At 33.6% G+C, this 14,457-nt stretch overlaps 1 protein-coding gene, 1 long non-coding RNA gene and 1 other non-coding gene across 5 annotated transcripts; 1 reads left to right on the forward strand and 2 right to left on the reverse strand.

Moving 5' to 3' along the window:
• Window positions 1–1,461: 1,461 nt before the first annotated feature.
• On the reverse strand, window positions 1,462–5,606 carry LOC111464014. 3 transcript variants are annotated; one of them, XR_002713975.1, is made up of 5 exons: window positions 5,252–5,606; window positions 4,969–5,039; window positions 3,485–3,550; window positions 1,985–2,114; window positions 1,462–1,861 (listed from the first exon to the last, which is right to left on the reverse strand). It is a non-coding gene; the product is annotated as an uncharacterized LOC111464014 (long non-coding RNA). The 3 variants fall into 3 exon arrangements; XR_002713973.1 differs by adding an exon at window positions 2,216–2,246 and having other exon boundaries at window positions 1,827–2,114; XR_002713969.1 differs by having other exon boundaries at window positions 1,827–2,114.
• A 194-nt stretch (window positions 5,607–5,800) lies between these two features.
• TRNAN-GUU lies at window positions 5,801–5,874 on the reverse strand. The gene has a single exon. It is a non-coding gene; the product is annotated as a tRNA-Asn (tRNA).
• Window positions 5,875–11,444: 5,570 nt separating this feature from the next.
• On the forward strand, window positions 11,445–12,902 carry LOC111463966 (ethylene-responsive transcription factor ERF110-like). Its single transcript, XM_023108009.1, has 2 exons — window positions 11,445–12,027; window positions 12,164–12,902. The coding sequence occupies exons 1-2, from the start codon at window positions 11,592–11,594 to the stop codon at window positions 12,844–12,846; spliced, it is 1,119 nt and encodes a 372-aa protein (XP_022963777.1). The 5' UTR covers window positions 11,445–11,591; the 3' UTR covers window positions 12,847–12,902.
• The last annotated feature ends 1,555 nt before the right edge of the window (window positions 12,903–14,457 follow it).

Below are 14,457 nucleotides of genomic sequence, written 5' to 3' on the forward strand. Positions count from 1 at the left end.
TTTTTTTTTTTTTTTTTTTTTTAAGGTTGTTACAAATAATCATTCAAGAAAATTTCAAACCTCACACAGGTTCGATGTAACAGCCCAAGCCCACCACTATTGGCAGTTATTGTCCCTTTTAGGTTTTTCTCTTTCTGGTTTTCTCTCAAGGCTTTTAAAACGGTTAGCAGGAGGTTCACGCTTATGAAGAATGTTTTGTTCTCCTCCCCAACCAATGTGAGATCTCACAATCCATCCCCTCTGGGTCCAGCATCTTCGTTTGCATTCGTCCCCTTCTCATCTTACCATATTGGAGCTCCCACATCGATTGGAGAAGGGAACAAGTGCCAGCGAGGATCCTAGATCTCGAAAGGAGGTGGATTATGAGATGAGAAGGGAACGAGTGCCAGTGAAGACGTTGGGCCCCGAAGGGGGTGGATTGTGAGGTCTCACATCAGTTGAGGAGGAGAATAAAGCAATCTTTATAAGGGTGTGTAAACCTCTTCCTAACATACACGTTTTAAAAATCTTGAGGGAAAGTCTGGAAGGAAAGGTCTAAAGAAGACAATATCTGTTAGCAATAGGCTTGTCACACGATAAAAATCAAAATTCAGAAACAAAAATGAAGCGTTCAAAGAATTTAGAAAGATGTGATAAAAAAGGGCGGAGAGAAAAGATGTGACGGGAAGATATGTGATGGAGGAACAGCTAAGATGGGGGCAAACTAGATAATGTAAAAAGATGGTAGTTGGTGAGCTGTTTGATAGGATGGAAGATACCAGAGGAGGGGCCTACAATTTGTTAGGTTTTCCAGGTTGCTGTGATGAAAGAAGGGGATTAAAACCCCAGCCAAGCTACCCATCTGGAGAACGGAAGCAAAAGCCCCAAATCCAGCTTTTTTTTTACCCTTTTTGACTTTGAAATGTTCATAACCAAAGTTTAGAAAGCCTCAAAATGAAGGGTTGAGGACCACAGGCCCATGGCTTTCAAGTCTGTCCTATTCCTACTAAGTTACTGATTTCATTTGCCAAAAGGCTATCGCAAATGACCCAGTCCAATCAAGCGCTTCCTTGTTGCTAAGACTGTTTGATTGATTTGAAGATTCCATTTCATTCAGATTTGCTTCACCCCAACCAATGAAATTGAAATAAACCAAACTGACCATGATAGTGAGAGTCTAAATCCCTACCTAGTAGTTGTATATTGGAAGACTTTCTTACGAAGAACTGAACTGAAAGAATAAAAGATCATAACAAAAATTAAGTCTATGAGAAAGGGAGTCAAACTAGAGATAGTGTCTCCAATTGGAAGAGTATTGAAAGAAGACCGAGAAGGAACAGTGGAGATAAGTCTGGTAAAGATTTTTGGCTCAAATTGGTCAAAGTTGCTGCTTTTTCTTTTTCCCAATTAGAAGCTTTCTTTTTTCTTTTTTCTTTTTGTATCTTCTATGGCCAGGGAACACCGCGTAGTAGTATTATTGTTGAGGATGGTTGGTAGGGAGTCTCACATCGGATAATTAAAGAGATGATCATGAGTTCATAGGTAAGGAATACATGCCTTTTGAGAAAACCAAAAGAAAAAACATGAGAGTTTTACGCGCAAAGTGGACAATATCATATCATTGTGGAGGGTTCGTGATTCCTAACAATTACTATTACTCAAAAAGGGGTGGATGAGAACAAAGTACAACCTCATTGGTGGGGTGGGCGAGAACAAAGTACAACCTCATCGGTGTTTACTATTATTCAAAAAGGGGTGGGTGAGAGCAAAGTACAACCTCATCAGTGTAACTACTATTGAGTTCCTTAAATAATACGTAGAGTAAGAGGTTACCTCATGTGCAAGGGTACTAGAATCACCAAACAATGTATAAAGCAAACTGCTGGATCAGTACTAGTAGACACATGCATAATTGATGAGTAATAAATAAAAGGATTGTTTGACTAAAACCTAACTAGCTGCTTTATAACTAACTTAACATTATTGATATCAGTAGGAAGAGTACCGTTAAGAGAAGACAGCAGAGGGAAGTAGTCGGGAAAGGCCATTGATGAAACCATTTGATGTGTCGTCGTTGACGTTAGCAACATATGCCAAGAAGATGCTAACTGAATCACACCATCTGCCTAGAACACCTGTAATAACTCGGCATTTTGAACTTAGACAAATTAGGATCATTGTTGCAGGAGAAATATTTTTTTCAAAAATAATAAAACATGGAGACTACTCCACTCACAAGTTTTCTTTTTGTATGTTCTTGCCTTTGCCTGAAGAAAAAAATTGAAAAAATGTAGAAGGTTAAAAATATCAAGTAACCTCACTGTTAATAGTCTGAATTAAAGGCCATGCAACATGACTTATACTAACATGATTAAATGAGACCTAAACTTAGTCTTTGATTTTCATTTCTTTTCTTTTCTTCCAGATATGCATCACTTTCATATACAATAGTTTCACACATGGTTTTACGTAAAATAGTTCTATCTCAACTTGGAGATATTGGCTTTCGTGGAAGGAATCCTTAGGGAAGATTGCATCAGGTGGAGAAATTCTATGTGGTCAATCGTTTGTCAGAATCGAAAAATTAGAGGCCACGGTGTTGTGCTTGGAGGGCCAAGCATTTGATTGGCATCTGTGGGTAGAGCATCGACGGTCAATCAGATGCTTGGCCCTCCATCGACCGTCAATCAGAGCATGGGACAGGAGATTTTTTTTCCTTGTGACAGGAAACAGCAGTGAGCAAGAATATCGAAAATTTTGAAGAATATTTGACCCCATTGAAAGCATTAGATGACGACACCCTAGAAGGGAAATTCATTGATGGGTTGAGTGACGATATTAAAGTGGAATTAGGGGTAAATTTACCTATTGGGTTCACGAGGTAGATAGAGATGGCTCATAAGATTGAAGATAAATCGATCCACCAAGAAGGGAACTTTAGTCCAAAGTATGGAACCATAAGCCCAACATCGACCATTAAGACCACTACGTATGGGGCTGGAGCAACACATACAATTTCAGTCGATCCAAATCAGTCAGGGGTGGGATAAACGTGGAGTTTAGTTACAAAATCTCATTTCATACGAGTTAAAAGCCACATCATTTGAAGTTGTATATGGGCAGTCACCACCTACTATTTTACCATATCAGGTGGATGGATAGGTTTTTGAGGTGGATCGACAATTAAAGGAGCGGGACAAGGCGTGAAAGTTAATGAAGGAACACTTGCTCAAAACTCAACAATATGACGTGAACAGCGCAAGTCTACCACTAGCAAATCTCAAATTTTTAAAACGAATCTACCGGGAGAGATTTTTAAGAGGTTTTTAAGGTATTTAAACTCTCGTAACATATGACTTCTTGTTTTGTAACCCACCTTTAGGTGTTGGGAGTCTCTACTCCATTTTATTTCATTATTCAATACGATTGTTTCCCTTCTCAAAAAAGAGAGACTCCGTGTCCCCTTGTAGTTGACAGAAAGATCCAAATTAATTGAGAAGCTTACCTCATAGTCAACTCCCTGGACATAAATGTAAACAGAGTGGATGGATGAGAAGGTCAGTCCCATAATCTGCAAATAAGAACAATGGGCATTGGTAGCAATACAAATAAGGAAATTACACAAATGTGTAAAGAATGTATCAAAACAAATTTAAAATCAACAAGAATGTGTTGTGTTGAACATCAGCCATCAACTATGCAGTATAGATATCATTGTTATGCCGGTTCACTGAAGTACGATCATTATCATATGAACCGATTATCATATCAATAGAGTCTGAAACAGACATTATAAAAACAGAAAGAAAAAATCTAAATCTTTTTAGCAGAGGAAGATAGAACAGATGTTCAAGAATTCAATTAATGACAAAATGAAGAAGCTTAAAAGTAAGGCCCTAAGGGAAAGATAGTAAAGAGAGGGATACTAAGATTGAAAATTTTGTGCTCCCAACCAAGCATCGTTCCAAAATAGAGTTTTGTCTCCTCTCCCTATTCTTAACTACAATATGATTGTAAACCAGATTCAACAAATTTAGAATAGACTTCCATGGCTCCTTGGAAGTTTGTACAAAAACTCTGTCTGGCTTGAGAGAATAGTTGCTAGTACTAAGATTATTTGGTTTGGAGTGAGTCCCACCTTGATTAATTTAGTGGAAGATCATGGATTTATAAGTGAGGAATACTATCCCTATTGGTACGAGGCATTTTGGGGAAGCCCAAAGCAAAGTCACGAGAGCTTATGCTCAGAGTGGACAATATCATACCGTTGTGGAGAGTCGTGATTCCTAACATGGTATCAGAGCCATGCCCTAAACTTAGCCATGTCGATAGAATCCTCAAATCTCGAACAAAGAATTGTGAGCCTCGAAGGTGTAGTCAAAAGTGACTGAAGTGTCGAACAAAGGGTGTACTTTGTTCGAGGGCTCCAGAGAAAGAAGTCGAGTCTCAATTAAAGGGAGGCTATTCGAGAGCTCCATAAGCCTCAGGGGAGGCTTATAGGGTACTTTGTTCGAGGAGACGATTGTTGAAGATTATTGGGAATGAGTCCCACATTAGCTAATTTAGGGAATGGTCGTGGGTTTATAAGTGAGGAATACTATCTCCATTGGTATGAGGTAGGAAGCCCAAAGCAAAGCCATGAGAGCTTATGCTCAAAGTGGACAATATCATACCATTGTGAAGAGTCGTGATTCTTAACATCCTTTTCTTGGTAAAAACGTCAAATCCATTTGGCCAAAAGAGGGATGTTCCTCTTCTGTATATAAAAATCCCCAATCCTCATTTTTCAGTAGGGGATTGTATATAGGCTACTTGAGGAGGTAGGTACCCTTTTTCTCAGCCCAAAATGAATTTCTATCATGATAAGTAGGATCATGAATCCCTGGGTTCCAACCTATCATGTCCTACACTTTCTATTATGAATATCAAATACAGAACCTTAAGCAAATAGTGTTGCAACATGACCAAAACTACCATATATTATGATACCTTCGTCTGTTCAAGGATCAGTAAGCTATTATTTCCCTCGATGACTGATGATTCTATAGTTCCATGGAAATCTACAGAAAATAAAGTGGAATATACTGCATTCAATATTTTACACAAAACAAAAGGAAAAAAAATAAAACAGAAACAAAATCCAGCACGTCTACACATTCCAACTACATTACAAACAAATAAAACTAGATACCAGAGCAACACATTCCCATTACTTCGCATTTCACAGCACCAATACGCGCAAGAGAAACTCAGCAGACAGCAGCGAGCATACCTGGAGTTCAAAAACGCGGGAACCAGAAGCGATGAGGAGCCAGCACGAAGAACGATCCGGACTAACCTATAGAGTCAGAAAGCTTGAGAGACATTGAAAGAGATGGAAAAAAAAAAAAAAAGCTTAGGGTTGATGTATAGCCGGTAAGGAAGGAGAGATGCGTTAATGGAGGGTGAGACAAGTGGCTGGAGGTTTCCGGGAGAAGTAATGCCGACGAGAGTAGGAGGCACAACCGCCTTCCTCAGACTCTTCTTCGCCTTCAACATTGCTTTGGTTTGCGGCAGTCGGAGTCATGACCTAGACTAGAAAAATCTCTGCCGGTGAATTGGAAGCGGAATGCTCTACAGGGCGGCGCCATTTTCGTGGTTTCGTTGGTGATATTAAAACAAATATTCAAAAACAATAAATTAAAAAGAGATATATTTTATGTTAATTAAGAAATTAGATTCTAATCGCAGTTACTAACTAATTAGTAGGATAATAATACGAATTAAAGAAAACGCTAAAAATTGGAAATTGGAAAGGAGAAAAAGAACAATAATGAAAACACGCTAGAAGGAGGGCTTGAACCTCCGACCTTGTGGTTAACAGCCACACGCTCTAACCAACTGAGCTATTCCAGCCACTTTTATTGATTAAGGAATATTATCTAATTTATTTACTGTTTTATCTAATTACAGAATCGTGACAGTTAATATGTGAATGTATTTAAATTGCGGCGAATAAAGTTACATTAAACTATTTGGATTAAAAGGCCAAATACTCTGAATGAAGTCAACCTCAAGCTATATACATTTTATTTTATTTTGTCCGAGGCATCTTCATTTTTCTTGATCAAAATTTTAACAAGCAGATAAACTATAAATATATAAAATTCTCAAATATGTATTTTTATATCACCTAACTGTATAGAAATTTTGAATGTGAAATGTTATAATTTTATTAAAGTCTCGTTCGGTAACAATTAAAACAAGGAGAGGATGGAAAAGTCTCCTCGTCCCTCCCTTCAACTCCTACTTTAATTATCATTTATTTTTATAGAGAGCAGGACCAGAATTGCCTATCCAACCCTAATTGAGTTGTTTGTTTGGCTGAGGAGAAACGGGAAATGATTCGAACCTTCTTAATAAAATTTATTAAAAATATATAATTATTATTCAAAAAGAAAAAAAAAATAACTATTTTATGTAAGAGTATATATATATATATAAATACGAGATTAGATATCGAAAATTTTCAATGAACAAAATCAAATATTATAAGAATCTTTCGATTTTAAAATTTTATTCTCTTGTCATTATCAAGATCAAACCCTATCTACTTGAATTATATATTTTGGGAAGAGGGGATGAAATTACCATTATACCCTTTTAAGTTGGATGTGAATTAGAAAAAAAAATGGATTTTAAAAGATTTAGATTCATGCATAAGCTTTTAATTTTTTAAATAGAATATTAATTATATGCAAACTTTGCCCCAAAAATATATATTGTAACTAAAATCCAAAATATCCAAACACTATACGACAAATACTTACCCTAATATTAAAGTGAGCAAAATTCAAATTGTTAACCATAATTATTGCTTCCCCGTACAAGTAATAAATTAAATTATTTTTAATTTTAAAATTTTAATTTTTAAACACTAATTAACATAAAATTTTAGAGTTAGAAAATTCAACTTTGATTATTTGTTAAATTAAATAATTCGATTCAAATAAATAAAATAATAAACAATTTGATCGAGGATTAGAACGGTGTGTCATATTAAAATCTTAATTTAATTATGACGTGTATTCTTAAAATTATGACTTCTTTTTTTATTGATTTATATTCTCGCACGTGTGCAAGATCGGCACACCACCGACTAAGTTTCTCCATTTAATTATTCTGCCCCCGCACGTGCGAATCCACCCCTGCACTTTTCTATTTGGTCCTCCAATAAATTATCCAATTTAATTTTTCTTTTAAATAAACATTTAATTAAAATATTTAGACTCACTTTCAATTTAATCCACAAATATTTATTAAATTTAATAATAGTTTAATTATGCTTATTAAAAAATAATTAGCCGACAGAACGCCTAGAAGCCAAAAGAAAAGCAACCGAAAGCAAATAAAATCAATATAGATTATAAATTATATATAAATAATTTAAAGTAGGAAACAGACAATTTAATATTTTATTTGCAATCTATAAAGTAATAATTCTTTATTAAATGTATTTTTTTTTTTTTTTCTAAAGGTAGACACTTGTTTTAAACGTGATGGAAAATATTATTTTTATTAATTAATTTTAATAGAATTTTTTAATCAAAAGGGTTGCTCTATGTCTAGTTTCAATATAATTAGTCTAAATTGGGATTATTATTATTTAAATTTGGTTGTTCATAATTATTTTGAAAAGTTAAACAAATTCAAAGGCTTTAATTTCGTTAACAGAGACTTATTATTGGAATTAAATTTAAAATTACCATAAGAAAATGATGGATAATTCACGTTAAAATTTAAAAATTAATTGATTAATGTGAAAGGAAATTACGTAATATTTAAATAAATGGTCAATTAATTTTGTGCTTCTTGTCAATAAATTATGTTGAATATATATCAGGTCTATATTATTATAATTTTTTATATTTAATATTCGTATATTTTGGCTTTATTTATTTATTGATTATAAAATAAAAAAATGTACAAGCACAATTATTTTGAACATTTCTCCATTATTGTGGAGTTTATTCATAAATATATTTAAATTTTAAGTGAAATTATAAAAATAATTAACATGTCTAGTTGGATTAAGAAATTTATAAATATTTTTCATAATTTTAAATTATATATTAATCCTTGAAAACAAAATGAAATAAACGTGTTATTATTATTATTATTATTATTTTGGGTTTATTTAATTTTAATTTTATATATCGTAAAATATGTTATTAAATGAACGAATCGAGAATGGATTAGGCAGAAGTTGCCCTTTCATGATTGGTTGGCGGTGCCAAAGGAGCTTCTTAAGTGGGCCCCACTTTAAACACATGACATCCACGTGGATTCAAAGTTTGACCTCACGGAAAAATCTTATCTAAAATAAAGTCGTTAAATTTGAAGTTTTATTTCATAATTTTGAATTCATTCGAGTGAATGAAAAAGGTATGAATGACAAATGAACCCTTTTAACGCCCGACCAAAGAGTTAAAGCAGACTATCGAGCTCGTAAATCATAGAATCAAATGTGGGGCTGAGAATCAATGTTCTCTTGGAGAAGAAGAGAGGTGACCTACAATTCTTCTCCAAGGTGATCGATAATGGTAAAAGCCACTTTTATAAAGCTTTTTTCCCTCTTTAAACTCGTAGGATTAAGCTCAAACGCTCCCTAACCCGAACCATTTCACAACATAGAGATTTAATCAATGTGCTATTTGGGTCTACTTTCGTCGAAGTTTAATACAGTTATTTTACGGGTGAAGATACGTTAAATTTAGCTGAATGAAAAAATCTTTTGAATAAATCGAAAATTTTATAAAATCTAAATATCAAGGAAATAAGTTACAAATTTTAAATCTTCATAATATTTTTAAAAGTATGGTAGGATTGTATTGTAACCTATTTTCGAGTTTATTCTAAAAAAAAATGTCAGCTCACCAATCGAACCGAATATTAAATTTTATAATAATTCAACTCAACCCAAACTGAAAAAATTTACCATGGTTAAGTCAGTTAGCTCGTATTAATTAAGTTATAAAATTGTACATACACCTCTATAATTTTTTTTTTAAAAAAAATCATTAGATTTGCTGCAGGAAAACATGTTAAAATAAAACTAAAGTCTGTAGCACGACAAAATTTTGTATTTCTTTAGTTATTATTTTATTCATGTTCTGCCTAAGATTTGACGACAAACATGTCTTTAAAAAACCAAAAAAGTGAACCCATGACAAAATAAAAAATAAAATAAACAAAATGTCTAATTATAACTATTCTTCATAATAAAATAAAATAAAATATTAAAAAAAATACTTTCGTAAGATTTCACAATAAACCGTTCACAAAATGGTTCTCGTTCAAAGAAAGTGACATAACGTAGATAATGATTATTATAACCAAACACGTTGGGTTCTATTCTTGCTTTATAGTCTCGATGCTCTCGCAAGCCTTTGCACGAACCATGTAAGTTCAAGTATCATTTCTATAACGTCATAGTTAATCATATAATTTATTAGAGTTTCGGTTACTGGGTGCATATGGTTAACCCACCAACTACTATGGACCATGTTTGTTTACATAACTCGATATTAGATATTAGTTGGCGAGCGACCTCGAGCCTCGACCAACTACTGAGAGACATATACATGTCTTATCAATCTGGAGAGTTCAATAGTAAAAGTTAATGGCGACCTTCTAATAATCTCCACGTACTAACCCTATAAATCTCGACAGTTCACTGTAAGAAGTTAGTTGACAACTCAAACTTTACATCATAATCTCGCATATCACTTCATAACGGTTAGTTCTAACGGTTCATTCAAATCAAGCCCGGATAGAATAATAATTAACATGACATAATCATTAATATTCCCAAATTTATTTTCGTAAATAAATGTGTGTGAAACCATATAAAGAACTAAAAAGTGCTAAGTATGAACACGTACTTTTCCTTTCTTTAATTTTATAAATAGTTTTTAGCTATCTTTTTTTAAGATAGAGACCTTCTGATCGTGCTAGACTTTGATAATTTTATATCTAACGGTATAAAAGTAGAGGCAGATTTATGAAATAAGAGATAATCTCCCGGACCCAAATTATCTATAAGCTCTTCTAAGTCGTTAAAAATCCAGTCCTGAAAAGTTATTATGGTATGAAATTGACGAGAATATATAAATTCTTAATTATTATATTTATTTATTTATTTATTTTGAAAATAAATGTGTGAAACGAAATAAAGAAATTAAAGTGGTAAGTTGAAATTGTTCTTGATATGTACTTTTATTTGATTTAATTCTTCCTTAGCTACTTTAGTGATGGGGAATTTCCCAAAATCCTTTATTTATTTTATATATTAATTTTCATGTGCTCATTATTTTATTTAAATACAAAATTCTCCAACGAAAATAGTGAAGGTCAAATTTAAATTATATAAATTAATAATAATAATAATAAATAAATAAATAATAAAATATTGCATTTGCGTTTATAATTCGTGTATAAATAACTTGGTTAATATTATTTATTTATTAAAGTAAATTTTTAATAATTATAAATATCTTTTTCCCGTTATTCTCATAATTTGTTTTGAATTTCCTACTCTCGGTTTGATTAAATTATAAATTTATTATATAATTTTTCAAAAATTTATATCTATTTCACTGTTAAACTTTAAATAATAATGAATATATAATTATCCCGAATCAAATTCAACATCTAATTCTCCCAGCACTCTGTAACTCTCGAGAGTAAAGGCTATATCTACAGATTCGGCATTTAGTTGTCTCAGCATTTTTGTGCAATAGGTTAGTTACTCTTCCCTACTTAAGACTCAGAAAGTAAAGACTATCCACACAACATTTCAAATATGTTTTGTTCTCACTCATATGCATTTCAGGTCATCTAATATAAAATTGCTACAACTAAAACACACGAAAATTATGTTATTGAGCCTCCGAAAAAAAATGTGCACTTTGTTGGTACAGATAATACAGATAACAACTTTTAATTCTCTAAAACATTTTTTAGTCATTTTATTTTCAAGATTGCTATCATTATCATTCGAATATGTTAGTAGTTCATTCATGTACCTCTATTTTATTCCAGTGTCAAATAATATATTATTTATTAAATCTTTACGACAATTCTTCATAATATATTTTTTTTATTTAATCGTAAATTTAGTCTCTAAAATTTTAATACGTCGGTCTCATTTAATTGTTTCGGTCTAATATTTTTGAGGCGTAATAAATGTCATTTTTTTTTATTTGGAAAAATAAATAATCATATAAAATAAGAAGAAAAAGAATATAAGAATAAAAGAATTAATTTGCCCATATTCTCAGTCGGCAAAACAGAGAGAACAATTCCAATATGAACTCTCTTACGGGAAATTAAAAACCGACAATTTTAAATTCGTATCTAAATTTCCCATTTTAATCCGTAAAAAAAAATAAATATAATAATAAGAAGGTTGGGTCTAATTACAGAGTTCCAAATCTAATTCTTAAAAACAGAGAATCACTGTTCATACTTCGGCCGCGCGTTTAAATTCCTTACAACAAACATCGGCGAGGAATTGGAATCAAAATCAACATTCTCTGTTTTTTCTCTCTCGAAATTTTCCAGGATTTTGCATGTGCTTGCTCAAGGTGGCGAATCGGCGAGGAATTGGAGGTGACTTGGGACCGTTTCCAAGTGGCGGCGGCGATGGCGACGGTGATAACGGCAAAAAGTTATTCTACAGTCAACAAAATGACGGCGATTATTATTCCGCGGTCGGAGAGGTGTCGGCGATGGTGTCGGTGTTAACCGATGTGGTGTCTGGGGTGGGGGCAGCCGACTCAAACTACAGTGGCGGGCAGGTTTTCTCGTCTTCATCGTCAACGTCGACTTCTTCCCCGCTTTCGAGTTTCTCGTCGGAACCGAGCTATGTGTCGGCGATGAGTTCTTGGGTTGGCCAGAAACGACTACGTGAAAGAGAAAATGCAGAAACAGAGCGTAATTTTGATTCTCTTTCGCGGGTTTTTAGTGGTTTTAATGGACAATCTTCCTCCGCCGTGATTACTGCAGGTTCGTAACAGAGCCGAGCTTGAAATTTTAATTTAATTATATTTGGATTTTAAAATTTTAGAAAATAAATGTGGAAGAGAAAATTAAGCAATGGAACAGTACAAGAAATTAATCTGGATTTTTTTTTTTTGTGTAGTGAAAGAAGAAATTCCAATTCCGTACACCGGAATTTCAAATCCCGGCACCGCCGTTGCGGCGTCTCCGATGAGCGAGACGGCGGCGGCTACGGCTGTTAGCGATAGAAGAAGAAGATACAGAGGAGTACGGCAGCGGCCATGGGGGAAATGGGCGGCGGAGATTCGCGATCCGCATAAGGCGGCTAGAGTTTGGCTCGGGACGTTCGACACGGCGGAGGCTGCCGCTAGAGCATACGACGAAGCTGCTCTCCGATTCAGAGGAAACAAAGCGAAACTCAATTTCCCTGAAAATGTTGGATTACTTCCTCCGCAGCAGCAGCACATTCCGATATCCAGCCCCCAATTTGTTCCGCCACGGACGGCGGCGCTTCAGATACAAACTTACCGGGATTACGTGGAATATTCCAATTTTCTTCAAAGCTCCGGCGACTTCCTTGGACAACCTTCGAGTTTACTGCAGCAAATGTATTACAATGCGCAGTTGACTCCGTTTCAATATTTGCCGGCGCCGGCGCCGTCGCTGTCCTCTGTTTCAAATTCTGTTTTTATTCCACCGCAGCAGCAGCAGCAGCAACAAATGGGGTTATTCCGGCCGCCGCGGTCGCAAAATCAAAACCAGGACGGCTCCGATTACTTCCCAGGTACGTCGTGGAATGATTCCGGTGGTCCGTCATCCGGTTGATTACTCTGTTCTTTTTTTTTTCAAAAATAAAATAAAAGCATATTTATTTTGGATTATTTTATTTTTGCTCGAGAGTTTATCCATTTTTTATTTTGTAGACGATAATTTCTTTTTATATCTTTATTCCGAGTTTTTCATGTTTTTTTTTTATAATTATCTTATCAACATTTCTTCATTCTGAGGTAACATTTTAGTTATTGTCTTTGTGTGTATATATATATATATATATTAACCAAAAAAACATTTAATATTAAGGGCGACACGTGTACATAAAGATGTTTAGGTTAAGTTATAAAAAATACTTTAAATTTCATAATTTATTTTTAAATATTTTTATTGGAATAATTAAATAAAAATTAACGTTTTCAATTCTCTTTAAATTTAAATATTATTGAAAGTTGGAATATTTTTTCTAGAGAAGGTAAAATTTGAGAGTATTTTTTATTAATTTAGCTGTAATTTTTTTTTACTTCAATTGAACAAAATTAGTTATTTATCTAGGCAATTTCCTAATGACTTGTTATTTGATTTAAATTATTAGTCAAGATAAACCCTTAACTTCAATTTGGTCAATTTCAGTCAATTAATTAAATTTTATTAAACAATTTGGTTTGATATTAATATGGGTGTTTTATTTCTTACCAAATTGATAGACCAATACTTGACATCAATATTAAAAAATAAATTAGAAATTAGAAAGAAAAAAAAATGGTCCCATCAGGTGTGCACGTGTCACTGTCTGATTTGCAATTGTGATACACATGTTTCTATATGAGAAACACGTGGACAAGATCTTCTAGAAATATTCAAATATAAAATTTTAGAAAGAAACTAAATTAAATTCGCAAATAATTTAAAAAATAAAAAAGAAATTCATATATTCAAATTACTTGAATACCCTTTTATTGAAGTTTACGTCATGAACAGCCTTTTGCCATGTCCTTTTCTCAACTTATTTAAGAAGCAAGAAATAAAATAATTAAAAAAAACGATGATGCCTTTTCTTTTCCTTATTATTATAATTATTATTATTGACGTCACTATTAACGACGTGGGCAAAATATAAGTGACGGGTCAAAAGCGATCTCAGGAGAGTGGGACCACGTCGAACTTACTTGATTCTCTAAATTATGACACGTGGGAAATTCTTAGAATCGCGCACACGTGTCCCACTAAAATATTTTAGGTCGGTCGGGTTTTGCGTTGGACCGATTGGTCGTTTACCTACCGCCAATTTATCGGGTACGGTGTGAACCCATGAAAGAGGATACGGGTCTTTGTCGAGTTCGGTTCATCAGCCAATGCTCGAGCTGCCACGTCATGGATAGTCAGCGTTGACCATTGGAATGGGACCCAAAGCCTCTCCCATTGACGCAAACTCCTCGGTCCGCTTCTCGGGTGGCTGGGCCCAAACAAGGCCCACTCCCCACAACAGATAATTGGAATGGGCTTTAAGAGATGAGACAAGCCCATCTCCTAAAATTGAATCATTAATATCTTATTACTAATCTTTTAATTTAATAAAACCAAGACAATATTCCTAAATAAATATATATTTTTTTTTTATTTTACACAATGGATTTTAAGTAATGATTTTTTTAATATATATTT

The sequence above is a fragment of the Cucurbita moschata genome, unplaced genomic scaffold (genome assembly GCF_002738365.1).
Source record: "Cucurbita moschata cultivar Rifu unplaced genomic scaffold, Cmos_1.0 Cmo_Scf00002, whole genome shotgun sequence".
Taxonomy (NCBI): Eukaryota; Viridiplantae; Streptophyta; class Magnoliopsida; order Cucurbitales; family Cucurbitaceae; genus Cucurbita; species Cucurbita moschata.

Coding starts and splice junctions, on each gene's coding strand:
- LOC111463966 (XM_023108009.1), top strand. CDS start 11,592: ATGTGCTTGCTCAAGGTGGCGAATCGGCGAGGAATTGGAGGTGACTTG. Junction 12,028..12,163: donor CTCCGCCGTGATTACTGCAG/GTTCGTAACAGA, acceptor TTTTTTGTGTAG/TGAAAGAAGAAATTCCAATT.